Source organism: Crotalus tigris, unplaced genomic scaffold, assembly GCF_016545835.1.
Source record: "Crotalus tigris isolate CLP2741 ecotype Arizona unplaced genomic scaffold, ASM1654583v1 scf7180000021252.422678, whole genome shotgun sequence".
NCBI lineage: Eukaryota > Metazoa > Chordata > Lepidosauria > Squamata > Viperidae > Crotalus > Crotalus tigris.
The window spans coordinates 119,288-146,579 of record NW_024098420.1 but is presented as its reverse complement, the minus strand read 5'-3'; the positions used below and the strand labels follow the sequence as shown (position 1 = coordinate 146,579).

The window sequence follows — 27,292 nt, the reverse complement described above, 5'->3', positions numbered from 1 at the left end:
CCAGAGTCACCCAGCTAATTTTCATAGCTAAGGCAGCACTAGAACTCACTGTCTCCTGGTGATTGGCCCAAAGTCACCCAGCTGGATATCATGCCTAAGGCAGAACTAGAACTCACGGTCTTCTGGTGATTGGCGCAAAGTCACCCAGCCGGCTTTCATGGCTAAGGCAGAACTAGAACTCATGGTTTCCTGGTGATCGGCTCAAAGTCACCCAGCTGGATATCATGGCTAAGGCAGCACTAGAATTCACCGTCTCCTGGTGATTGGCCCAAAGGCACCCAGCTGGATATCATGGCTAAGGAAAGACTAGAACTCACCGTCTCCTGGTGATTGGCCCAAAGGCACCCAGCTGGCTTTCATGGCTAAGGCAGGACTAGAACTCCCGGTCTCCTGGTAATTGGCGCAAAGTCCCCCAGCTGGCTTTGTGTGTGTGTGTGTGTGTGTGACTTGAACTCCCGGTCTCCCGTTTTCTGTCTCGGGGCCTCAACCGTTAGACCAAAGTGGCTCCTTCCGCAAAGCTGGCATCTGCTTCCTTTGTGGGTTGTTCTCCGAGGGCGCCCTGAACTCCTCCCCTCTGATCAGGATCCGCCTGGCATGAATGGGAGACCATCGAAGCGAAACAGGTGCTGAATGCCAACGGGGAGTGGAAAGGACCTGGGCAGGACGCAGGAAAGGAGACGGGAGCGATGCCTTTGTTTCCTCTCTGGGCCACAGCTGCTACCTTTTGCTTGGGTCCTGCCCTGGCTGATTCCTGAGCCTGCTTTGAAAGAATCCCCCCCAAAAGAATCCCAAATCTGAGTGAAAAAGGCAAATTACATCGGTCACTAAGGTAAGGAGATGGCAGAGGTGGGCCATTCCAGCTGCTGGGAGATTCCATTTTAATTCACGGGCATTTGCTCAAAAGCCTTTGGATTTGGTCACTTCCTAACAGCTTTTGCTGATTTCTTCAGCCCGGCTGGATATTGAAGCTATTTTTGGACATACTTCGCTGGGGATGGAGGGGAAGGGGGTGGGCTCCAGTGAAAAAGACAATTTCCAAAAGAAAAAGAACTTTATTTTAAACCCCGGGATGCCTTGCGCACGACCTATTCAGAGGTCTGAAAGGAAGAGTTCCTACCCACGATCGCCTCTTACGATTAATCTCAAATGAATGGCATCCAAATAGATGAATCTGGTGAGTTTTTTCTTAGCAGGTTCCCAGGCCCCCTGAATTTGCAGCTTTTTTTCTTTCTTTCTTGAATTTGCAAAGCTTTTAGGAATGTGCAGAGTGAAGACATGTGCTTTGTTTTCAAAGGATGCCAGCATCTTTTGTGGCAGGCATCAACAAGGTCTAGCCTCTTAGATGGAATAAAGGTGAACCTGGTTTTTTTTTTTTTTGAGTGAGGATCTGTGATGTGCAGAATTTCCTTCCTTTCCTTCCTTTCCTTCCTTCTTTCTTCCTTCCTGCTTTCTTTCCTTCCTTTCTTTCCTGTTGTTTTGAGTGAGGATCTGTGATCTGCAGAATTTCCTTCCTTCCTTCCTTTCTGCTTCCTTCTTCCTTCCTTCCTTCTTTCTTCCTTCCTGCCTTCCTTCCTTCCTTTCTTCCCCGTTTTTTTGAGTGAGGATCTGTGATGTGCAGAATTTCCTTCCTTCCTTCCTTCCTTCCTTCTTTCTTCCTTCCTGCTTTCTTTCCTTCCTTTCTTTCCTGTTGTTTTGAGTGAGGATCTGTGATCTGCAGAATTTCCTTCCTTCCTTCCTTTCTGCTTCCTTCTTCCTTCCTTCCTTCTTTCTTCCTTCCTGCCTTCCTTCCTTCCTTTCTTCCCCGTTTTTTTGAGTGAGGATCTGTGATGTGCAGAATTTCCTTCCTTCCTTCCTTCCTTCCTTCCTTCCTTCCTTCCTTCCTTCCTGCCTGCCTGCCTGCCTTCCTTCTTTCCTGCCTTCCTGCCTTCCTTCTTTCTTCCTTCCTGCCTTCCTTCTTCCTTCCTTCCTTCCTTCCTTCCTTCCTTCCTTCCTTCTTTCCTGCCTTCCTTCCTTCTTTCTTCCTTCCTTCCTTCCATCCATCCTTCCTTCCTTCCTTCCTTCCTTCCTTCCTTCCTTCCTTCCTTCCTTCCTTCCTTTCTTCTCTGTTTTTTTGAGTGAGGATCTGTGATGTGCAGAATTTCCTTCCTTCCTTCCTTTCTCCCTGTCCTGTTCCTTCCTTCCTTTTGTCTTCCTTCCTTCCTTCCTCCCTGTCCTGTCCTGTTCCTTCCTTCCTTTTGTCTTCTTCCTTCCTTCCTTCCTTCCTTCCTTCCTTCCTTCCTTCCTTCTTTCCTTCCTTCCTTTCTCTCTATCCTTCTGTTCCTTCCTTCCTTTTGTCTTCCTTCCTTCCTTCCTTCCTTCCTTCCTTCCTTCCTTCCTTCCTTCCTTCCTTCCTTCCTTCTTTCTTTCTTTCTTTCTTTCTTTCTTTCTTTCTTTCTTTCTTTCTCCAGCCATCTCAGTAAATGACTCTAGCCAAGTATTTATTATATAAAAAGTACTTAACTAGTTAAGGGACTAAGTGATGCTTTCAGGCTGCTGAAAACTCAGTGTCCACTTGCAATGATTTGACTGCTGTCATACTAACTAAGCCAGCATTTGCTGATAATAAGCCAGAATCCACTGCTAACTCATATGCTAAGCCCCAAGACCTGGCTTCTAAATCACGATGTCTGAGTTTGCCTAAAACGTTAAGCCCCAAACTTCAAATAGATTATGGCTTTGTGGAAATCTAACCAGTGAATAGGTGTAAAAGCAGATATTCGGATGTTTGGGTGTGTCGTATGATTGGACAATGGTTAGTGCTCATTTTTGTGGGTCTGCATTGAACTACAGAGAAAACATTCTGGAAGATTTCCACAAGAAGCTAAAGACATGTTTACAGGTAGTCCTCACGACCACAATGGAGCCCAAAATTTCTGTTGTTAAGTAAGGCAGTTGTTAAGTGAGTTTTCTCCCATTTTACGACCTTTCTTACTAACAGGGTAACACAGTTGATAAGTGAATCCGGCTTTCCCCGTTGATTTTGCTTGTCAGAAAGGTTGCAAAAGATAATTACATGACCCTGGGACACAGAAAACTGTCATAAGCACCAGTCAGTTGCCCAGCCTCTGAATTTTGATCATGTGACCATGGGGATGCTGTAATGGTCGTAAGTGTGAAAAACGGTCCTAAGTCACTTTTTTAAGTGCCATTGTAGCTGTGGAACAGTCACTAAATGAACTGTTGTAAGTCAAGGACTACTTGTAATAAGTGAAGGTTCCGTTGTCGTGCACTCACAATTATTTCTCCTAGATTAGGAATGAACATTGAGGTTATGCAGTCCAGCCCCACATGGTGTTAGACCAGTGTTTCCCAAACTTGACAATTTTAAGGCATGAGGACTTCAACTCCCAGAATTCCACAGCCAGCAACGCTGGCTGTGGAATTCTGGGAGTTGAAGTCCACATGCCTTAAAATTGTCAAGTTTGGGAAACACTGTGTTAGACCAACCTTGCCTCTTTTATGACTCGTGGACTTCAACTCCCAGAATTCCTGAGCCAGCCATGCTGAGGGGTAAGGGAGAAGTTTTCAAGCTGAGCCATGCTGGCTCAGGAATTCTGGGAGTTTAAGTCCACAAGTCATGAAGAGGCCATAGTTCCCCCATGCTGGCTCAGGAATTCTGGGAGTTGAAGTCCATGAGTTATGAAGGGGCCAAAGTTTCTCTCATGCTGGCTGAGGAATTCTGGGAGTTGAAGTCCACAAGTCATGAAGGGGCCATAGTTCCCCCATGCTGGCTCAGGAATTCTGGGAGTTGAAGTCCGCGAGTCATGAAGGGGCCATAGTTCCCCCATGCTGACTCAGGAATTCTGGGAGTTGAAGTCCACAAGTCATGAAGGGGCCATAGTTCCCCCATGCTGGCTCAGGAATTCTGGGAGTTGAAGTCCACGAGTCATGAAGGGGCCATAGTTCCCCCATGCTTGCTCAGGAATTCTGGGAGTTGAAGTTGAGTTGAAGATCATCCCCCCTTCATGTAAGTCTCAGTTAAATGTTATTTTGTCCACAGAACACCTAGATTCAAACAAACCCTTTGAAGTGTTAAGGTGACAACCGAGTGCCTTATTCACATAAATAAATGAAGGTTAGTTTGGTGTTGATTTAATGTTTGTGATCGTTTCGGAAGAAATAGATATGGAAAGAAAGGCAAAAAAGTCATTTATGCTTATTATGTCCTGCTCTGTCTAACTGCCTCTCTACAGTCCTGCCCAGTTTAATAATCATCTATAACAGGGCTCTTCAAACTTGGCCCTTTTATGACTTGTGGACTTCAACTCCCAGAATTCCTCAGCCAGGGTGCCTGGCTGAGGAATTCTGGGAGTTGAAGTTCACCAGTCATGAAGGGGCCATAGTTCCCCCATGCTGGCTGAGGAGTTCTGGGAGTTGAAGTCCTCAAGTCATGAAGGGGCCATAGTTCCCCCATGCTGGCTCAGGAATTCTGGGAGTTGAAGTCCACAAGTCATGAAGGGGGCAAGTTTGAAGACCCCTGGCATAAGTGAAACCACAACATGCTTATTTACCTTTACTTTGCTTTACAGACCTGCAAAGGTCGTAAACACGAGTCACAAAGTCCGTTGTCCATCACCTTTGTAACTGTGACGGGTCGCTGCACGAGGCAGTCACTAAACAGGACTAATCCTGTACAAGCTTGTCATTGTCCCTAGCTGCAACCTTCCCTTTATTCCTCCAACTTGCTGTCTATATTTTACTGAAATTTAAGAATCTTAACATACAAGTACTTATAAGACTTAACAATCACTCATTTAGTGACCGTTCAAACTTACAACCACCCTGAAACAAGGGACTTATGACCGTTTTTCACCCTTATGAACATTGCAGCATCCTCGTGGTCACATGATCAAAATTCAAACGCTTGGGCAACCGATTCACATTTATGACGGTTGCAGCATCCCGGGGCTCACATGATCCCCTTTTGTGACCTTCTGACAAGCAAAGTCAATGGGGGAAGCGGGATTCACTTAACGACCGAGTTACTAACTTAACTGTAGTAGTTCCCTTAATTGTGCCAAGAGAGGCCGTAAAATGGGGCAAAATTCACTTAATAAATAACAACAACAACAATAACAACAATAACAGTTCTATTTCTATGTCTCGCTTAGCCACGGCTCAATGGTAGTCGTAAGTTGAGGACTACCTGTATCCCTTTTGTGAGGAATGCTTTTGAAGTGACCTTTGAATGGGCGACGTCTCGTATATCTTCTTTGGCCTCGTGAGAATCAGGAAGGGACATAATTGGGTCTCCCGTCAATTCTTTAATTCCTCCCAACAAACAAGCTTGTGACAAGGAGTACCAAAGTCCACTGGCTCAGTGTGAGGAGGAGGAGGAGGACACACCGTTTTTGACTGCATTGGCTGCCCTTCTGGCCTTTTCCCCTTTTTCTATTTTATAGCTTGTGATCTCGCAGTGGCCACGTTGCCATGGAAAGGATTAGTCTGGCATGAATGAGCGCGCCCGTTTATTAAGTCCTCTCAGCAGCCAGGAGTGGATTCAGAGGACGGCAAAGAAAAACGAAAAACTTCAGAACACGCAAACAATGTGAACGCAAACCAAGGCCACCCTCAAAGCGAATTCACAGGTTCAGAGAAGACTCCGAGAAATCCGGAAGGGAATTGTTAAGCTCCCTGAATAAGGTAGAAAAACGGAAGCCTTTTTTTGCAGAAAAAGAAAAACATTAATTTAGGCCCAAATCACCCAGCGGGCTTTCATGTCCAAGGCGGGACTAGAACTCCCTGTCTCCTGGTCATTGTTCCAGATTCATTCAGCCAGCTTTCCTGCCTAAAGCAACAGATTTTAGGGATTTGGCACAAAATCTCCCAAATGCCTTTTGTGCCTAATTTGAGATTAGAGCTCACCGTCTCCTGGGGATTGGTCCAAAGTCACCCAGCTGGCTTTCATCCCTAAGGCAGAACTAGAACTCACCGTCTCCTGGGGATTGGTCCAAAGTCACCCAGCTGGCTTTGACACCTAAGGTGGGACTAGAACTCACCGTCTCCTGGGGATTGGTCCAAAGTCACCCAGCTGGCTTTCATCCCTAAGGTGGGACTAGAACTCACCATCTCCTGGTGATTGGCCCAAAGTCACCCAGCTGGCTTTGACACCTAAGGTGGGACTAGAACTCACTGTCTCCTGGTGATTGGCCCAGAGTTACCCAGTCGGCTTTCATGCCTAAGGCGGGACTAGAACTCACCGTCTCCTGGGGATTGGCCCAGAGTCACCCAGCTGGCTTTGACACCTAAGGTGGGACTAGAACTCACCATCTCCTAGTGATTGGCCCAAAGTCACCCAGCCATCTTTTGTGCCTAAAGTAGGACTCGAATTCAAGGTCTCCCACTTTTTAATCTGATGCCACAACCACTAGATCAGACTATTTATTTATTTTATTTATTATGAGACTTATATACCGCTTTAAGTGCAAGCACTCTCTAAGCGGTGTACACCAGTAAGCAACGTGTGTGTATATATATATATATATATATATATATATATATATATATATATATATATATATATATATATATAGGTCTTTGGTTGTTCGGGTTTTCTCCCACGTAAAATTGGAAGTGTCTTGGCGACGTTTCGACGAAGTCCCATTCGTCATCTTCAGGCTGGTGCTTTCAGCTTCGTGCCTCGAGCTGCAGTGTGTGGTCTTGGCTGTTTCTTCCTTTTAACTGCCAGTGGAGGTATGAACTGATTGGGTGGGAGCTTGGCTGTGTTCTGATTGGGTGGAGGTGTGTTCTGATTGGTTAGGGGCTTGGCTGTGCTCTGATTGGCTGGGGGGTTGGCTGTGCTCTGATTGGCTGTGCTCTGATTGGCTGGGGGAGTGTTCTGTTTGCAGAACACTCCCCCAGCCAATCAGAGCACAGCCAATCAGAGCACAGCCAACCCCCCAGCCAATCAGAGCACAGCCAAGCCCCTAACCAATCAGAACACACCTCCACCCAATCAGAACACAGCCAAGCTCCCACCCAATCAGTTCATACCCCCACTGGCAGTTAAAAGGAAGAAACAGCTAAGACCACACACTGCTGCTCGAGGCACGAAGCTGAAAGCACCAGCCTGAAGATGACGAATGGGACTTCGTCGAAACGTCGCCAAGACACTTCCAATTTTACGTGGGAGAAAACCCGAACAACCAAAGACCTACATACAAATACCCGCGAAAACCTCAGAAAACATATATATATATATATAATATATATATATATATATATATATATATATATATATATATATTTACATTGCCCCCAACAATCTGGGTCCTCATTTTACCTACCTCGGAAGGATGGAAGGCTGAGTCAACCTTGAGCCGGTGAGATTTGAACCGCTGACCTGCTGAACACAGTCAGCTAAAGTGGCCTGCAGTACTGCTGCGCCACCTCGGCTCTTTCTGAGACAGCACCGCCCTGGCATAGCAAAGCTTTTGCAGAAATACAGCTGTCCATTAATGCAACTAAGTACAGCTACCGGTAGTAGTCTTTCACTTATGGAAGTAATGGAGCCTGCTCTTCATGGTCATATAATAATAATAATAATAATTAATAATAATAATAATGCAACGATATCTGTAATAACATCAAACATCCACCTCTGCCTATCCCAGGTCCTTGGGAAGGACTCGATAGGTAGACAAAAATGCCAAATTCAGTCTGAACATCTGGCTGACTGTGCGATGATCCATAATAATAATGATAATAATAGTAATAATACTTTGTCATGCCATTGCTTGTAGTCAGATCGCACAGACTGACTACAAGCAGCGGCATGACAAAGTAGCAACAATGGTGCATTGGAAGATCTGCAAGAAATATCATTTGCCTGCAAGCAAGAACTGGTGGGACCGTAAAATAGAGAAAGTCTTAGAAAATGATAAAGTTAAATTGCTCTGGGACTTTAGAATTCAAACAGACAGGCACTTGCAACATAACACCCCAGACTTAACAATTGTCAATAAGAAAGACAAAAAAGTCTAGATAGTGGACGTGGCAGTACACAAAGACAGCAGAATAGACGAGAAAGAACTGGAGAAGATAACAGAATACAAAGACCTACAAATAGAAATAGAAAGACTGTGGCAAAAGCAAGCAAGGGTAGTACCAATAGTCATAGGCTCCTTGGGTGCAATCCCAAAACAACTGGAGCACCACTTGAAAATCATCATCGGCATTGACAAATTCGCCTTCAGTCAATTGCAAAAGGCAGCCTTACTAGGAACTGCTTCCATTCTGTGACAAGATCTGTAATACCATCAAACATCCACATCTGCCTATCCCAGGTCCTGGGTAAGGACTCGATAGGTAGACAAAATGCCAAATCCAGTCTGAACATCTGGCTGACTGTGCGATGATCCATAATAATAACAACAACAACAACAACAACAATAATAATAATAATAAAAAGTTGGAAGGGACCTTGGAGGTCATCTAGTCCAACCCCCTGCTCAGGCAGGAAACCCTATACCATTTCACACCAATGGCTGTCCAGTCTCTTCTTGAAAACTTCCAGTGTTGGAGCATTCACCGCTTCTGGAAGCAGGCTGTTCCACTGGTTAATTATTCTAACTGTCAGGAAGTTTCTCCTTAGTTCTAAGTTAGTTCTAGGCCCATACCTGTCTTGCCCCAGAGGCCTCCTCTAGTGAAATTATACCTGTGCAAAGTGCAGAATTATCCTTCCTTTCTTCGCATGCAGACAGTCCCTGTAGCCAGGGAGACCTTTGCAAAAGCTTTATCGGATTTCAAAAGCTGGGCAATTATCTCCAGCCTATTGTTCGGAGGCATAAATTCGGGAGGAAGGTTTCTGCTACCTCGGTTTGAGAGAGCAGCCCGATCAGCAGGCCTATTAAACATTCATTCTGGGCTTGTGCAAGGCGACGCAGCAGCTGGCCTGAAAGCAAAAGAGGCTGTAAACCGGAGGGAGGATAAATGAAAAGGGAATCGAGGAAATACAGATGAATGAATGAATGAATGAATGAATGAATAAAATGCGCTTTGAGCTGACTTCTGCTCGTGGTGGCTGCACAGGGAGGTCCCTGAGGGTTTTATTTATTTATTTATTTTGGCAATGTTCCTTGCTAAAAAAAAAAAAAGTGCTTCTTTCTAGAATGTAGCATCTTTCCCAGTCTGGGGTTTTGTCCTGTGGTTTCTGTGTGGCCTCCCATCCAAACTCTAATTAAATTCAGCCCTGCTGTGCTTTTTGAGATATATTTCCCCTGAAGTCTTGTTGGGTTGCCTCACCACGACTGCAGTTGGGTGGTAATGGTGATATACACCAACTGTCTCTCTCTCTCTCTCTCTCTCTCTCTCTCTCTCTCTCTCTGTGTACACACACACATACACACACACATACCAACATACACATACACATACACATACATACCCATACACATATATACAGGTAATCCTGGACTTACAACAGAGAATAGAATAGAATAGAATAGAGTAGAATAGAATAGAATAGAATAGAATAGAATAGAATAGAATAGAATAGAATAGAATAGAATAGAATAGAATAGAATATATGGAATAGAATAGAATAGAATAGAATAGAATAGAATAGAATAGAATAGAATAGAATAGAATAGAATAGAATAGAAAATATTGAATGGAATGGAATGGAATGGAATAGAATAGAATAGAATAGAATAGAATAGAATAGAATAGAATAGAATAGAATAGAATAGAATGGAGAATAGAATAGAATAGAATAGAACAGAACAGAATAGATAGAATAGAATGGAAAATGGAATGGAATGGAATGAAAAATATAGAATAGAATAGAATAGAATAGAATAGAATAGAATAGAATAGAATAGAATAGAATAGAAAATATGGAATAGAATAGAATAGAATAGAATAGAATAGAATAGAATAGAATAGAATAGAATAGAATAGAATAGAATAGAATAGAGAAAATATGGAATGGAATGGAATGGAATAGAATAGAATAGAAAATAGAATAGAATAGAAAATATGGAATAGAATAGAATAGAATAGAATAGAATAGAATAGAATAGAATAGAATAGAATAGAATAAGGCAGTGATGGCGAACCTTTTAGAGACCGAGTGCCCACACTGCAACCCAAAACCCACTTATTTATCGCTGGATGCCAGGTGGGCATGGCCCATTGGATGGGCGTGGCTGTTGTCATGGCAGACTGGGTGGGCGTGGTCACCTCAATGTTGCTCGTGGGGAGGGATGCCTGTGGGGGCCGGGCAGGGTTGGGGGAGATCCAGGGGGTCTCTGGCAGGTGGGGTGGTAGGCAGGAGGCTCATCCTGAGGGGTGAGGCGAGGCAGAATGGGGGTGCCATTGTCGCAGGGCAAAGCAAGGCAGGGGCCAGGGTGGCTGCTGCCTGACACCATTGGCCCCCCCACACAGAGGCCAGCAAGCGCATGGGGGCCGACAGTGTCCGTCAGCAGCCACAACCTGCCGGTGGCTGGTGAACTCTGGGCTCCGCAGCCCACCCCCAGCAGTTCAGAGAAGCCGTCTCTGAGCTGGATGGACGGCCGACAGCTGAGGAGGCGATGCAGTGGGTCGTGCCCGGGAAAAGGAGAGCATGCGAGGCCAGGAGGGATGGGACGGGTGGGAGGGAGGGAAACCAGCCATGCTGGGATGCATCCGGCCACGGGGGACCTCAGCGAGTTAGCAGCGGCTGGTTGAAGAGGGACAGTTGCCATCTCCAGGGCATGGTGCGCGTGCCCACAGAGAGGCCTCTGAGTGCCGCCTCTGGCACGCGTGCCATAGGTTCGCCACCACTGGAATAAGGTGTCGGAATACATATTAGAATGTATTTTCTATTGCAACGACTACAGAATTATTCTGCCTGCAGATGGCAGTGTTTAGTGTGCATCTATGGTTATAATCTATGGTTTCTTGATGCTCTGAAGGGAGTTTCTTGTTTCCTGTGACAGTAATATACCGTATATGCCAGCGTATAAGGCGACCCGGCGTATAAGATGACCCCCATCTTTGGTGCCGAGTCGCATGCCTAGAACGTCGTCTTATACGCCGGAAACTACCAGTATTTCCGGCGTATAAGACAACTCGGCGTATAAGACGACCCCTGTCTTCGGCGCCAATTTTAACCCTTGCGAAAGTCGTCTTATACACCGGCATATACGGTAGTTGAGCAGTAAAGCACATGGTGACAGTACTCTTTCTTTGCTCTGTGTGGTGCTTTATATAAACAGAATTTCTAACAAAAGGGCTGAGGGGATTAGGTGTGAAGGATGAAACTTTGGCAGCTATGTTCCTCTGCATTTCAACTTGCTTTTAGATTAAGGAGGCAGGAGATGTTACTTTCAAGTGGGTAAGAAGGATTCAGATGAAGACCATGGGAGCCTGTCAAGGACACCAGAACAAGCGTGGAATTTGACGCAGACAGTTTCCGTAACAAAGTGGATTTATTGATATGGATTACATAAGACGTTGGGGGGGGGGAGTGTTGGCCGGGAAAATTATTGAATTGGTGTGGGGAATTAATTAGTTTTACTTTGACATAACCCTGCAGGGTATCCCATAAACAGTAAATGTTTCAGAAACAAGATGAACCTGGAGTTTTATTTGGATTCTCAAGCTGGATGTTGACAATAGGTATGTAAAGCAGAGACATCACCTGGCCGACAGAGGTCCGTATAGTCAAAACTACAGTTTTCCCAGTAGTAATGTAGGGTTGGACCATAAGAAAGGCTGAGCGCCAAAGAATGGATGCTTTCGAATTGTGGTGCTGGAGAAGACTCTTCAGAATCCCTCAAACTGCAAGGAGATCCAGTCAGTCGATCTTAAAAGAAACCAACCTTGACGCTTCTTTGGAAGGACAGATCCTAAAGCTGAAACTCAAATCCTTTGGCCACCAAAAGAAGAGAGAGGACTTCTTGGAATAACAGAATAACAGAGTTTTTAAGAAGAGACTGGACAGCCTTTTGTCCAAAATGGTGTAGGGTTTCCTGCCTGAGCAGGGGGTTGGACTAGATGACCTCCCAGGTCCCTTCCAACTTTACTACTACTATTATTATTAGAGTTGGAAGGGACCTGGAAGGTCATCTAGTCCAATCCCCTGCTCAGGCAGGAAACCCTATACCATTTCAGACAAATGGCTGTCCAGTCTCTTCTTAAAAACTTCCAGTGTTGGAGCATTTACCGCTTCTGGAGGCAGGTGGTTCCACTGGTTAATTGTCCTCACTGTCAGGAAATTCCTCCTTAGTTCCAGGTTGCTTCTCTCTTTGATGAGTTTCCATCCGTGGCTTCTTGTCCTGCCCTCAGGTGCTTTGGAGAATAGCTTGACTTAACAACAGAATAATAGAATATTATTATTCTATTCTATATATTATTATAGAAGCATGCTCATTTTTTAATTTAAAAAACTGAGGTTCCCAGCAATTTCCCGGTCTGCTCTTTCTTTTTTTCCCCCTTTCTTTGTTCCAAAAAACAAATTCAACTCCTTCCGTGTAACTAACAAGTTGATTCCTCGGGTGCCTTAATGATTTCCCCGTTTTGACACGTTACCACATACAAATTGTTAGAAGGCACATGTAGCCCTGGAGAACTGCAGATTAGGTCACTTATTCTATAGAACAACCCTTCTGGCTTCTGAGATTATTCTTATTATTATTTTAGCCTTCCTGGTGCCTTCCCAGCCTGAATCATGAGGGATAGAAGCATACTCGTTTGTTTGTTTTTTTTAATTTAAAAAAACCGAGCTTCCCAGGATGCCAATTTCCTCTGTCTGGTCTTTCTTATTCTTTTCTTTTCTTTTCTTTGTTCCCAGCAGACAAAGCATCCTTACCAGCTTATCCTCTGAAGGATTCTGTGGACTAAAGTCTTCCCCTGCAAGCATTAACCTGAATTGTACGGATTATCTTTTCCTTGTCTCGAACCGATGGTCTGTGCCATTTATAACCACCTACCACCGGAATGGAAGCATGCACTTTTACTAAATAATATAATATATATCTGTCTGTCTCCCTCCTGAAATTGCTGCCTTTTGACCTCTACAAATTGGTTTATTCTTCTCTCTCTCTCTCTCTCTCCCCTCTGCCTTCTTTCATTGCACAGATTTCCTGCCCCTGACGGCCAGCTGATGCCTTTCTGGAACAATGGTCATCCTACAGCAGGTGAGTTGTTTAAACCGCGGTTTGGTTTGTTCGCGGGGTTAATGTGAGAAAGTAGCTGTCACCAGTTGAATGGGTGTTGCATATGCATGTGTGTGTGTGTGCGTGAACAGTCTACAGCTTGGGGGGGGGGTCAGCTGAGGTCAAGCCATTTGGACAGGGCTCCTGTTTCTGGGAAAAGGGGGATGAAAAAATTGACATTTTGTTCTCTGCACAGCTTAAAAGGTACAATCGGAACACGCTGTCACAGATTAAACAGATTTAGTGGAGCAAAGAGGCCGCTGTGACTCGCTTGCTTTGCCAGTCAGTTGTGCATTGGAGAGAAAAACTGCAAAGGGGCTCATGTGAAATTGTGGGAATTGAACGCACTGCTTTTTTTTTTTTTAATTAGGGCGTTTGTGCAGGATCCAGAGCAGAGTTTGATATTTTTTTAACGGTTCTCCCCCCCCGCCCCGGCCAAAAAAGACACCGATCAAATAGAGCTTCAGATGCCGTTCAAAATATTAGCAAACCACGAAATTATAAATTAACACACATTGTGTCGTTTGAGAATTATACCTGGAGAGGGAGGGAACCCCATGGAGGAGGAAAGGAACTGTGTAAAGAAATTAATTCTAGAATATTTGACTCGGCAGTTTGAAAAATCCTCTACTCAAAGGAGGCCTGTGTTGTATCCGCCTTGGAGAAGATTTATCCTTGATTATTTAATATTCCAGTTTGCTGGAAATGTAACAGAGAGAATGAACTGCTCAGAAATAGTCCCATAAATTCGGAGTTTGTGACACCACCTCTAAATCGATCTGCTGTTCAAACAGATCTAAATCCCAGGCTAGGTTTATAAATCATTGTAAAGGAGCAATGGGTAAAGCGTTTTGTTTATCAAGATGGTGTATGTGATGGGGGGGGGGGTAGAGAATTCCATGACCTCCAGATGTTTTGGATCCCCGTCCCCCCCCCCAAATCATTGTGGGTTCGTGCCGGAGGAATGAAGCTTGACATCCCTGGGTGACACCCCTTCACACATTCAGGGTTGAATAGAGTTCTGCCCACAGCAATATGGCTTTTAAATATTGTTTGCAGAAAGGAGAAAATGCAAAAACAGGAGACCTGGAGGAGGAGGAGGAGGAGGAGACGGAGGAGGAGGAGGAGGCTGGAGAAAAAAGCTGAAGGAGGAAAAGGGAAGGGAAGGGGGAGAAGGAGAGGAAGAGGAAGAGGAGCAGAGGAAAGGGAAGAGGAAGGAGTAGGGGAAAGAAGAAGGGGAAGAGAGGAAGGAAAAGGAGGAGGAGGAGAACGGGAAGAAGGAAGAAGGGGAAAAGAGGAAGGAGGAAGAGAAGGGGAAGGAGGAAGGGAATGGAAGGAAGAATGGAAGAGAAGAAGGGAGGAATCAGAAGAAGAAAAGAAAGAGAAAGGAGGAAGGGAGGGTGAGGAAGAAAGAGGAGGAAGGAAGGGAAATGAAAGAAAGAAGGAGAAAGGCAGGCTGGAGAAGGAAAAAAAGAGGGGGAAAGGAACATAGGGAGGTAGGAGACAGAGAAGGAAACTTTGAATCTAAGTCTCGTTGCTTAATTCAGAGTCCAACAAATCTGATCCAACTATAGGTTTTTCTGCTAGGGCAGGGGGCTAGACTAGAAGACCTCCAAGGTCCCTTCCAGCTCTATTCTAGTCTGTTCTGTTCTGTTCTGTTTTATAATTCTATTCTATTCTATTCTGTATTTTTATTCTATTCTGTATTTCTGTTTTATTCTGTATTTCTGTTCTATTCTATTCTATTCTTATTTCTATTCTATTCTATTCTATTCTCTATTTCCTATTCTATTCTATTCTATTCTATTCTATTCTATTCTATTCTATTCTATTCTATTCTTATTCCTATTCTATTCTATTCTATTCTATTCTATTCTATTCTATTCCATTCCATTCCATTCCATTCCTATTCTATTCTATTCTATTCTATTCTATTCTATTCTTATTCGTATTCTGTATTCTGTTCTGTTCTATTCTACTCTACTCTACTCTACTCTACTCTACTCTACTCTACTCTACTCTACTCCACTCCACTCCACTCCACTCCACTCCACTCCACTCTATTCTATTCTATTCTATTCTATTCTATTCTATTCTATTCTATTCTATTCTATTCTATTCTATTCTATTCTATCCAAAGTTCATCCCCAGGTAAATGGGCCATTTCTCTAAGGAAGCAAAAGCCTAATCCCTGATATAAACTTTTTGGGAAGCTAAACTTTTGGGGAGACTAAAGAGAATCAGGACTGCAGTCTAATTCTCTGTCCCAGTTTAATTTTAATTTTTGTATTTATTATTAAATGTACACAAAAATATATGTGAGCACCGCACCGTTGCCTCCCACCGATTTTTCTCCCGATAGCTTTTTCAAAGACACCACGGACCAAATTTTAAAGAGCTCAGAAAAATCAATACAGACCATCTCTCCTTTTGGCTTTTGGCTTCCCCCCAAAAAAGCAGAAAGTTGTTGAGACTTTGTCTCGCAAAGTTGTTTGCGACACCCTTTTGATCCTGGGTTGACTGAAGGAAGAAAGAAACAAAGAGAGCCAAGATTCCACAAATGGGGAATTGGAAAAATACGCTTAGAGGCAGACAAACCTCTCCGTGTTTCTTTAAGCAAGATTTTAATTCCAAAACAGATTAAGGATTAGTTTGAAATCAGCAGGCCAGTGTGTGTGTGCATGTGTGTATGTGTGTGTGGAGGGGGTTCGCCATGTATTTTGAGAGCCAGGAAAATCTACATGGTGCTCTGCCTGCCAGCAGTTGCTAGCTTGTTTAGTGGTGTGTGTGTGTGTGTGTGTGTGTGTGTGTGTTAATGAGTTCGATAAACTTGTGGTTGCATTTGTAAAATACGCTTATCTGAGGTCTTACAGTAGTGGCCAAAATTGTGGAAACCTTTTGGGAAAAGTGTACAGTACAAATGCCACCTTTGGTTAAGTTTCCACCCATTTTTCTTCTAATTTCTTTATAACTGTAGCCTTGTTCACTTAATAATACTATTTTGCATCGCTTTCTGGGCGACCGGTCAACTCTTTGCACCATTACTTTAATTTTATGACGTTTTACAAGCTCACTAAATGAAAGAACACAAAAAAAAACCCCAACCGACTTGATAGCGATCACATAACACCTGACAAATGTCCTCCTCTCAGCTTCAATAAAGGACATCAATAACTGGATCCTACTGTGATCTGATTGGCTCATTGCCAAAACAAGATGACATCTGATTGGCTCTCTAGGCACTCATGCTCATTGGCTACAATCAGATGAAGGAAAGCTGCCTGAGATCAACCTAAGCAAGTTGTGCTTCCTTTTTCTGGCTATTTGGCTATAACTTTTCATAGAATACAATACAGATCATTGAACAAAATTTGTTGCATTACATTCTTGATTAAATTATCTTTCTATTGATATATAATTTTATGGTACTACTCCAAAACTAAATTACCAAGCTCTTGTAAACCTCAAAAATACGCTTCTCCCAAAAGGTTTCCACAATTTTGGCCACTACTGTATTTGGTTGTACACTAGGTGGGAGAAGAGTTATCTAGATCAGGGGGTCTTCAAACTTGGCCCTTTGATGACTTGTGGACTTCAACTCCCAGAATTCACGCTGGCTGGTTGAAGTCCACAAGTGGACTTGTGGTTGTGGTTGAAGTCCACAAGTCATCAAAGGGCCAAGTTTGAAGACCCCTGCCCTAGGGCAGTGTTTCCCAAACTTGACAATTTTAAGGCATGTGGACTTCAACTCCCAAAATTCCACAGCCAGCATTGCTGGCTTTGGAATTCTGGGAGTTGAAGTCCACATGCCTTAAAATTGTCAAGTTTGGGAAACACTGCCCTAGGGCAATGTTTCTCAACCTTAGCGGTTTTAAACTGTATGGACTTCAACTCCCAGAATTCACGCTGGCTGAGGAATTCTGGGAGTTGAAGTCCACAAAGTCCTAAAAGGGCCAAGTTTGAAGACCCCTGATCTGGATGTTTGCAGCCCACATGTGGTGGCCCTGCTAAACTTTTTTCATATCATTTGTGGCTTGCTTCTTTGTGGGCGAACATGTGGTGGGATTTCACCTCACCGGATTAATTTATGGAGCAATTCAGTCACCAGGTTAAAACAGACCCTGGTTGTCAAAGGTGCCAACTTTGGATTAGACCAGTGGTTCTCAACCTGTGGGTCGAACGACCATTTCACGGGGGTCGCCAAACAACGCAGGCCGCCATTTTTTCCCCCCTTTTCCTTAGCTGTGCTGCTCCCTTTTATTCTATTGGCTTTTGAAAGCCAACAGAATAGACTCTCTTGAATAGAGTCTAATTCTATTGGCTTTCAAAAGCCAATAGGAATTGTCCAGGCTGTCTCTGCCCTGCTGAGCCCGCCAAAAGTCCCATTCTGCAAACGGTGCTGCACCAGTTGAGTAGTCCTCGACTTACGACCGGTTGAGTAGTCCTCGACTTACGACCGGTTGGGGGTCGCGGCATTAAAAAGGTTGAGAACCACTGGATTAGACAGATAACGTTTCCAGTGAAAGCATCCATGTTTGAATCAGATAGTCCCAAAGCGGCTTTTCCAAAAGGCAACCGGACTTTGTTTTTCCTTGAAGACGTTTCCCTTCTGCTCCAAGAAGCTTCTTCCGTTCTGACTGTCCGAACGGAAAAAGCTTCTTGGAGGAGAAGGGAAACGTCTTCAAGCAAAAACAAAGATCCTTCAGTCAGAACTGGAGAAGCTTCTTCTGTTTGGATTTGAATCTATAATTTCTGGAGGCAAGCTGGTGGAATGACTTCCCTCCAGAGGTTGTGGGTGCTCCATCACTGGAGGATTTCAAAAAGAGACTGGACAGCCATTTGTCCAGAATGGGGTATAGGATCTCCTGCTTGATCAGGGGGGTTGGACTAGATGACCTCCCAGGTCCCTTCCAGCTTTGTTATTCTGTTATTCCTGTTGGACTTCTCCTTCAGGACCCTAAATCACATAGCCTCATAAACCAATTTTTGAGTAAGCTGTTGATGCTTCCGTTGTCGAGACTGCTAACATCGGATGTTCTTGCTTGCCATATATCAGTGGTTCTCAACCTTTTTAATGCCGCGACCCCCCAACCGGTCGTAAGTCGAGGACTACTCAACCGGTCGTAAGTCGAGGACTACTCAACTGGGGCAGCACCGTTTCCAGAATGGGACTTTGGGCGGGCTCAGAAGGGCAGCGACAACCTGGACAATTCCTATTGGCTTTGGAAAGCCAATAGACTTAGACTCTATTCAAGAGAGTCTATTCTATTGGCTTTCAAAAGCCAATAGAATAAAAGGGAGTAGCACAGCTAAGAAAAAGGGGGAAAAAATGGCGGACTGCGTTGTTTGGCGACCCCCGTGAAATGGTCGTTCGACCCCAAATGGGGTCCCGACCCACAGGTTGAGAACCGCTGCCATATATGAAGAAGCAAGCCTGTTTTTTATTTAGCCTGTATAGCAATTTTAGAGTTTAAAGCAGATAATACTAATCTAATGATGGGAAAATATGCAGCTACTCATAACAAAATCTGAGCACAGTATTGCCAAGGTCAGCTGTAATGGGGAGGGGCACTTCACCCTTCACATTAATTGGAGAATGTGATTGACGATTGCAGAATGAGGGTGTGAATTATGCTTTGTTACGGGTGATTGGGGGAGGGAAGATTCAGTTTTTGGCTTAACTTTCGTGCGTGCCGAAGCTATGCAGAAATAAAAGGATTCTTTAAGGTAAATAAGCCTCAAAGTTCTTTGAAAAGCTGCTTCTTTTCGGAACCATGTCATCCGTCTCATGTGCGATTTATGTGCCGCCTCCAAACTGTTTGCAGCTGTAACGACAGACGAGAACCGCTCTTCCCCTTTCCACCATCAGCTGACAACCTATTTGCATATAGATTAAAATATGGTCCATTGGCCTGCTCTGGATGGACCCATTTAGCATCTTAATGGCTCCCGCTGTCAAAATCCCGGCCTTCAAATTAGGGAATGAAGTCAGGCGTGCTTTCCCAGAGGTTGGGATTAGACCATGAGGAACACACGAGGTCGCACATGGAGCAGAAGGTTAGAAACATCTGGGAAATGTGTAAATACACCAGAGGTGTTTTTAAGGTTGGAAGGATCGCATAGGCTGGGGTAACCGTGAAATGGAGCTCAACTTTGGGTGAAATTTGAGTGCTTCTCAACTCTTGACAACTTTAAAACGTGTGGTCTTCAATTCCCAGAATTCCCCATTCAGCCATGCTGACTGTGGAATTCTGGGAGTCGAAGTCCACAGGTCAGAGCTTCGGTCAGAACTGAAGAAGCTTCTTTGGATGTATCGTCAAGGAAAAACAAAGTCGCGTTGCCTTTTGAAAAAGCACTTTGGGGACAACCAGGATCTGGATGACTGAGAATCTCCACGGGCATTTAGAATTCCAGAATTCCTTTCTCAGGATTCTGTTTCCTGATCTGTCCCGCCTCCAAGGGCTGCAAAATGGAGTTTGAAAATTGAAATTGGAAAACAGGAGCCAGCCGTGTGCAGCAGTAGCCCCCAAAAGCGAATACAATCCTTGGTTGTATTAACAGAGGCGTAGAATCAAAATCACGTGAAGTCTTAGTACGGCTTTACAAAGCCTTAGTAAGGCCATCCCTTGGAACACTGCATCCAGCTTTGGTCACCCTGTTACACAAAAGAGGTTGAGACTTTGGAAAAAGTGTAGAGAAGAGCAACCAAGATGATTAAAGGCCTGGAGATTAAAACATATTGCAGGAATTGACTATGGATAGAGAAAAGAAGGACATTATAGCAGCATTCCAGTATTTGAGGGGCTGCCACAAAGAAGAGGAGGGGGTCAACTTATTTTCCAAAGCACCAGAGGGCAAATCAAGAAGCAATGGATGGAAACTAATCAAGGAGAGAAGCAACCTGGAATTAAGGAGAAACTTCCTAACAGTGAGGACAACTAACCAGTGGAACAGCTGGCCTCCAGAAGTTGTGATGTTTCATCACTGGATGTTTTTAAGAAAAGACTGGACAGCCATTTGTGTGAAATTTTACAGGGTCTCCTGCTTGAGCAGGGGGCTGGATTAGAAGACCCCCCCCCCAAGGTCCCTTCCAGCTCCATTCTGATTGATTGAGAAACTAATTAAGGAGAGAAGCTACCTGGAATCAAGGAGAAACTTCTTAACTGCGCGTACAGTTAACCAGTGAAACAACTTGCCTTCCAAAGTTGTGGGTGCTCCATCTCTGGACGTTTTCAAGAAGAGACTGGACAGCCAGCTGTCTGAAATGTTATAGTGCAGTGATGGCAAACCTTTTAGAGACTGAGTGCCCAAACTGCAACCCAAAACCCACTTATGCATCATCGGGTGCTGGGTGGGCGTGGCCCATTGGCTGGGTGTGGCCAATTGGGTGGGCGTGGCTGCGGTGGTAACGGCAGACTGGGTGGAACTAAAAAGTTCAATCAATCAATTCCAACTTTGCGAGAACTTTTTTTTCCCCGCGAGAAGTTGACTGATTGAACCTTTTTATTTATTTATTTTTTTGCGCACAGCGGCTGAGGCCTAAAGCGAAAAGGTTTTATAAAACCCAGCTGAAGGCCTAGGACTGGAGCGATGGCACGCGTGCCCACAGAGAGGGCTCTGAGTGCCGCCTCTGGCACCCGTGCCATAGCTTCGCCACCACTGGTATAAGGTCTCCTGCCTGAGCAGGGGGTTGGACTAGATGACCTCCAAGGTCCCTTCCAGCTCTATTCTAATTGATTGTCTGAGTTCCTGGAGGCCAGGCCAGCTAGATATCTTAACCTCACGTCTATCCTTTGGGAATTTAAGATGCTGCTAGCTGGGCACGATACCACGGTCTTAATTATTTAAAAAATCGGTTGCTATGGCTTCCCAGCCCTGCGATCAGTTGAACGCTAAAGCAGGAGGCTGCGGGTGTTCGATTCCCTCCGGTGCATTGGTTAACTTGGCGTTGAAAGGTTTTAAGTTAATTAAAAGCCAAGTGTTGAAAGAGGGATTTGCTGATCTGGCTTAATAATTGGCCCTCAAAAAAAAAGTCCAGGGGACTCACTAAGCTGAAAGATGTAAGCTGAAAGCAGAGCTCCTTTTGAAAAGGAAAAAAAAAAAAAAAGGAAGGAAGGAAAACCCCAGGGTGGTGCAAAACATCTTGCAGAGCTACAATCTGGTTTTCAGCAGAGGAAAAACTCCAGGATGGTTTTAGGAATGGGTGGTGGAACACCGTAAATTGTTCCCTGCCCGAAGAAGCAAATTGGTCAGGAGAGGAGACCTCTGACGGGAGATACTTAGAAGACATCTAGAAGAAGAAGCCGAGAGAAGAATTTATTTTCAAGCCAAAAATTAAACTGAAGGGCCGAGTTCGTGGTGCAAAGATCACAGATCTTGGGAGGGGGGGGGACACGATAAGGAAAGCTGAAATGGTGCCATGTTCCAGTACCACAGTGAGATGGGGGTCCGCGAGAGAGACCAGAAAAAGTGGGCGCTGATCCGGAACGTCAACCAAGCCTTGAAAGTTCACACGCTTTTGCCGGTAAGAGAAAGTTAAGAGTCTTTGTTATTTGGGAGAAATAGGACGTTGCGCATCCTGGGCGTGCTTTATCTGGAAGGCAGACGGAGCGAAGGATGTGCTACTTACGCCTGAGTAAGCCTGCACAAGACTTGGGAAAACAAAAGTGTGCATTTAAGGTCTTCTGCTAGTGGCGGACTTTTTCCAATGGAGGGCTTTTTAAGCGAGGTCTGGTGGCATCTCCTTGGCTTTTGTACCGGTTGGAAAGATGTTTTTTTTTATAACATGTGAAAGTATTAGTGGATGTATCAAGGATGATCTCTGTGTTCTTGAAAAAGAATGTCTCAGAGAGAGAGAGAGAGAGAGAGAGAGAGAGAAGAGAGAGAGAGAGAGAGAAGAGAAAGAGAGAGAGAGAGAGAGAAAAAAGAGAAGAGAGAGAGAGAGAAAGAGAGAGAGAAAAAAAAGAGAAAGAGAGAGAGAGAGAGAAAAGAGAGAAGTGGAGAGAGAGAAACAGGAGAGGGAGAGAAAGGAAAAAGACAGAAAGAGAGAAAAGGAGAAAGAGAAAAGAGGAGAAAGAGAAAATAGGAGAGAGAAAGAAGGAAAGAGAGAGCAAAAGAGACAAAAAGGGAGAGAGAGAGAGAGAGAGAAAAGAGAAGGAGAGAGAAAGAGACGAGGAGAGAGAAAAAGAAAAAAGAGAAAGTAAAGAGGAGAGAGAAAGAGAAAAATAGAAGGAGAAAGAGATACAGAAAGAAAGAGAGAGAAAGAGAAAGAAAGAAAGAGAAAAGAGCAGAGAGAAAGAAAGGGACAAAGAGAGAAAAGAAGAGAGAGAGACAAGAGGAGAGAAAAAGGAAAGGAAAAAGAGAGAAAGTAAAGAGAAGGAGAAAATAGGCGAAAGAGAGAGAAACAGAAGGAAAGAAAGAAAGAGAAAAAGAGCAGAAAGAAAGGAAGGAAGGGAGAAACAGAGAAAAGGAGAAAGAGAGAAAAGATAAGGAAAGTAACAGGAGAGAGAGAGAGAGAGAGAGAAGTGGAGGGAGAGAAACAGGAGAAGGAGAGAAAGGAAAAAGACAGAAAGAGAGAAAAGGAGAAAGAAAAGAGGAGAAAGAGAAAAGAGGAGAGAGCAAAAGAAAGAAAGAGAGCAAAAGAGATAAAGAGAGAGAGAGAGAGAAAAGAGGAGAGAGAAAGAGACGAGAGAGAAAAAGAAAAAAAGAGAAAGTAAAGAGGAGAGAGAAAGAGAAAAATAGAAGGAGAAAGAGATACAGAAAGAAAGAGAGAGAAAGAGAGAAAGAAAGAGAAAAGAGCAGAGAGAAAGAAAGGGACAAAGAGAGAAAAGAAGAGAGAAAGAGACAAGAGGAGAGAAAAAGGAAAGGAAAAAGAGAGAAAGTAAAGAGGAGGAGAAAATAGGCGAAAGAGAGAGAAACAGAAGGAAAGAGAAAGAAAGAGAAAAAGAACAGAAAGAAAGGAAGGAAGGGAGAAACAGAAAAGGAGAAAGAGAGAAAAGATAAGGAAAGAAACAGGAGAAAGAGAGAGAGAGAGAGAGAGAGAGAGAGAGAGAGAGAGAGTCAGTTGGTGCAATATTTTCAGTTTCTCTGCTTTTATAGTATGGGGGGGTTGGAAGAGTCCCTTGAGACCATCAGTTCAACCCTTTCCCAGAATGTAGAATAAAGACTGCCCAGAATTTTCAGGGAGTTGGGTGGGTTTTAATTAACATTATAAATAATTTTTTAAAAAAACCAACAAAGAAATAATAGAGCCTTGTGGAAACATGGCCGTCCCGTTTCACTTGAACATACAGTATATCTTCTCAAAATTCCAGAAAGGTGATTCCTTCTTGAAGTATCATTATACAGGTAGTCTTTGACTTAACAACAGCTCATTGAGTGACCGTTTCAAGTTACGGCGGCACTGAAAATTCCAAAGCTTTGGAACTTTGGGAACTGTCAGATAAAAGAGGGAGCCCCCAGCTGCATAATGGGTGGAGAAAGAAGCTCAAAAGAGTATATAAACAGGGGGCAAAACCCGCCTTCACTAGCACTGATGAAGTTACTTAGTTAGGTAATGAAACGTCTGCAGGAAAACAATCCAGCTCAGAGAGCAGCAAGGACCCCACAGTCGTTGTTGTCCTCCTCCTCCTCCTCCTCCTCCTCCTCCTCCTCCTCCTCCTCCTCCTCCTCCTCCTCCTCCTTCCTACATAGCGTATGTGAATCATACTCCAATATTTCTGTGTTGCCACTCCTCCCAGGGGGATTATGTATGGATGGACCTCAGGACCAGACGGGAATTTGATGTTCCCATCGGAGCGGTGGTCAAGCTGTGCGATTCGGGACAAATCCAGGTGATCGACGATGAAGGAAACGTACGTAAAATGGACACGCGATTTGAACCCTCCTTTCCTTGATGTTCTGGGTATCGACAATCTTGGGCTCTCTACAGGTAGCCCTCAACTTACAACGGTTCATTTGGTGACCGTGAAAAATAGTTCCTAAGTCACTTTTATCGGTGCTGTTGTAACTTTGAACGGTCACTTAATGTTTTAAGTTGAGGGACTACCTGTAATCCGGAAACTGTTAGGAAGGAGCTGTCTTCACCCTCTTTCTCTCACACAAACGTGATTCTTGCTCCTCTGCAATGCAGCCCCTCCCTCTGGGGAATCCAGACTATATTCCGCCACACTTCCCCAGAGCTGTTTGGTACATGCATGGTATTCAACAGGCTCAGAAGGAATCGGGTGGCCATTTTCCCCCCCTTTTATTAGAAAGCAGAAGCTTTGGTGACCAGGTGAATCAAATGCAACACACAGGCCTCAGAGGCAGACGCTGCGTGTGTCTGATGAAGTCCCAAAGGTGCTTTTTCAAAAGGCAATGGGACAGCCTTTGCTTTTTTCTTCATGATGTTTTGCTTCTCACCCAAGAGGTTTCTTGGAGGATAAATTCTTTGTGTGTCCAATCACACTGGGCCAATACAGAATTCTATTCTGTTCTGTTCTGTTCTGTTCTGTAATTCTATTCTATTCTATTCTTATTTCTACTCTATTCTAGTCTTATTTCTATTCTATTCTTATTTCTGTTCTAGTCTAGTCTAGTCTTATTTCTATTCTACTCTATTCTATTCTATTCTATTCTACTCTACTCTACTCTACTCTACTCTACTCTATTCTATTCTATTCTATTCTATTCTATTCTTATTTCAACTCTATTCTATAGTCTTATTTCTATTCTATTCTTATTTCTAGTCTAGTCTAGTCTTATTTCTATTCTATTCTTTTTTCTTTTCTTTTCTATTCTATTCCATTCTAATCTTATTTGTATTCTATTCTACTCTGTTCTTATTTCTACTCTACTCTATTCTGTTCTTATTTCTACTCTATTCTATTCTTATTTCTACTATTCTATTCTATTCTTATTTCTACTCTATTCTATTATATTCTTATTTCTACTCTATTCTTATTTCTACTCTACTCTATACCTACTCTCCTCTACTCTATTCTGTTCGTATTTCTACTCTACTCTTATTTCTACTCTATATTCTATTCTTATTTCTACTCTACTCTATTCTACTCTACTCTTATTTCTACTCTATTCTACTTATTTCTATACTCTATACTCTATTCTGTTCTTATTTCTACTCTTATTTCTATTCTATTCTACTCTACTCTATTCTTATTTCTACTCTATTCTATTCTTATTTCTACTCTATTCTATTCTTATTTCTACTCTACTCTATTCTACTCTACTCTTATTTCTACTCTATTCTACTTATTTCTACTCTACTCTTATTTCTACTCTATATTCTATTCTTATTTCTACTCTACTCTATTCTACTCTATTCTTATTTCTACTCTATTCTATTCTTATCACTACTCTACTCTATATTCTATTTTATTCTAGTTCTGAATTGAAGAAGCTTCTTGAATAAGAAGCGAAACATCTTCAAAGAAAAACAAGATAGTCCAGTTGCCTTTTAAAAAAACAGCACCTTTGGGACATCCAGGATCTTGAGGACTGAGAATCTCCATGGACTCTCACAAAAGCGTCTGCCTTAAATCACATTTCTTGGCTGGGAAAGGGGCTAGTCCCTTTGATTTGTTGCCTCCCTAGATTAACACAGCCTTCCTGCGGAAACAGGGAGCTTCCCCCCAAAAGCTCAGTTCCCTCTGGTGCTCTGCAAAGCAACCCAGGTGGTGAAGCGTTTGCGCTGGTGCTTTAACCATGCGCTGTTTGATGCTCAGCTTGAGCTGCTGGCCTTGTGCGTCCTTTCCTTTCCATCTGGATCTCCATGGATGGGACTTGCTTGATTTTATTTATTTTATTTATTTATTTCAGGAGCACTGGGTCTCCCCTCAAAACGCCAGTCACATCAAACCGATGCACCCTACTTCTATCCATGGGGTGGAAGACATGATACGTTTGGGGGATCTGAACGAGGCCGGCATTCTGAGAAATCTCCTCATCCGCTATTGGGAGTGCCTCATTTATGTAAGTGCTTCTCCTGATGGAAGAGGGATTTGAAAGTTTTCCTTCGTTTAGAACAGCGGTTCTCAGCCTGCGGGTCGGGACCCCATTTGGGGTCGAACGACCATTTCATGGGGGTCGCCAAACAACACAGTCTGCCATTTTTCCCCCCTTTTCCTTAGCTGTGCTACTCCCTTTTATTCTATTGGCTTTTGAAAGCCAATAGAATAGACTCTCTTGAATAGAGTCTAATTCTATTGGCTTTCAAAAGCCAATAGGAATTGTCCAGGCTGTCTCTGCCCTGCTGAGCCCGCCAAAAGTCCCATTCTGCAAACGGTGCTGCACCCGTTGAGTAGTCCTCGACTTACGACCGGTTGAGTAGTCCTCGACTTACGACCGATTGGGGGTCGCGGCATTAAAAAGGTTGAGAACCACTGGTTTAGAATGATGATGGTATTAATGTCTATTCGTTTCATAATATAGCTCTAGTCCTCGAATTACAACAGTTCAAAGTTACAGTGTCCCCAAAAGGACACTGTTTTTCAAAAGGCAACGGGACTTTCTTTGTCCTTTAATTAAAGACGTTTTGCTTCTCATCAAAGAGGCTTCTTCAAACTGAAGACGTTTCTTGGATGAGAAGCGAAACATCTCTTGAAAAAGCATCTCCGTAGACAAAAGTTACAGCAGCACTGAAAAAAGTGAGTGAGGATGGTTTTGCTGTTGCAGCATCTCTGTGGTCATGAAAATGATGCTTGGCACATCATTCATATCTATGACAATTGCAGTGTCCCATGTGATCATGTGGAAACGTATAATAGACTTTCAATTCTATTTTACTCTACTCTACTCTACTCTAATCTAAATTTTATATTCTATTCTCCTCTCCCCTCCCCTCTCCTCTCTACTGTTGTTTCTCCTCTCCTCTCCACTGTTGTCTCTCCTCTCCTCTCCTCTCCTCTCCTCTCCACTCTTCTCCTCTCCTCTGTTGTCTCTCCTCTCCTCTCTACTGTTGTCTCTCTTCTCCTCTCCTCTCCTCTCCTCTCTACTGTTGTTTCTCCTCTCCTCTCCACTCCTCTCCTCTCCTCTCTACTGTTGTTTCTCCTCTCCTCTCCACTGTTGCCTCTCCTCTCCTCTCCACTCCTCTCCTCCCCTCTCTACTGTTGTCT

At 43.8% G+C, this 27,292-nt stretch overlaps 1 protein-coding gene across 9 annotated transcripts in view; it reads left to right on the top strand.

Moving 5' to 3' along the window:
* Positions 1-393: 393 nt before the first annotated feature.
* The window catches only part of MYO7A (myosin VIIA), a 129,224-nt gene continuing 102,325 nt past the window's right edge, over positions 394-27,292 (top strand). For 6 of the 9 annotated variants that reach the window (XM_039369802.1, XM_039369800.1, XM_039369801.1 and 3 more), the window contains exons 1-3: positions 20,814-21,702; positions 23,918-24,031; positions 25,998-26,150. In XM_039369802.1, coding sequence (XP_039225736.1) covers positions 21,598-21,702; positions 23,918-24,031; positions 25,998-26,150 — 372 coding nt within the window. In that variant the 5' untranslated portion in view covers positions 20,814-21,597. Of the gene's footprint in view, positions 830-5,441; positions 5,683-11,557; positions 11,641-12,358; positions 13,161-20,813; positions 21,703-23,917; positions 24,032-25,997; positions 26,151-27,292 lie in introns of those variants that run through there. The other 3 variants (XM_039369803.1, XM_039369805.1, XM_039369804.1) reach the window with 3 other exon arrangements.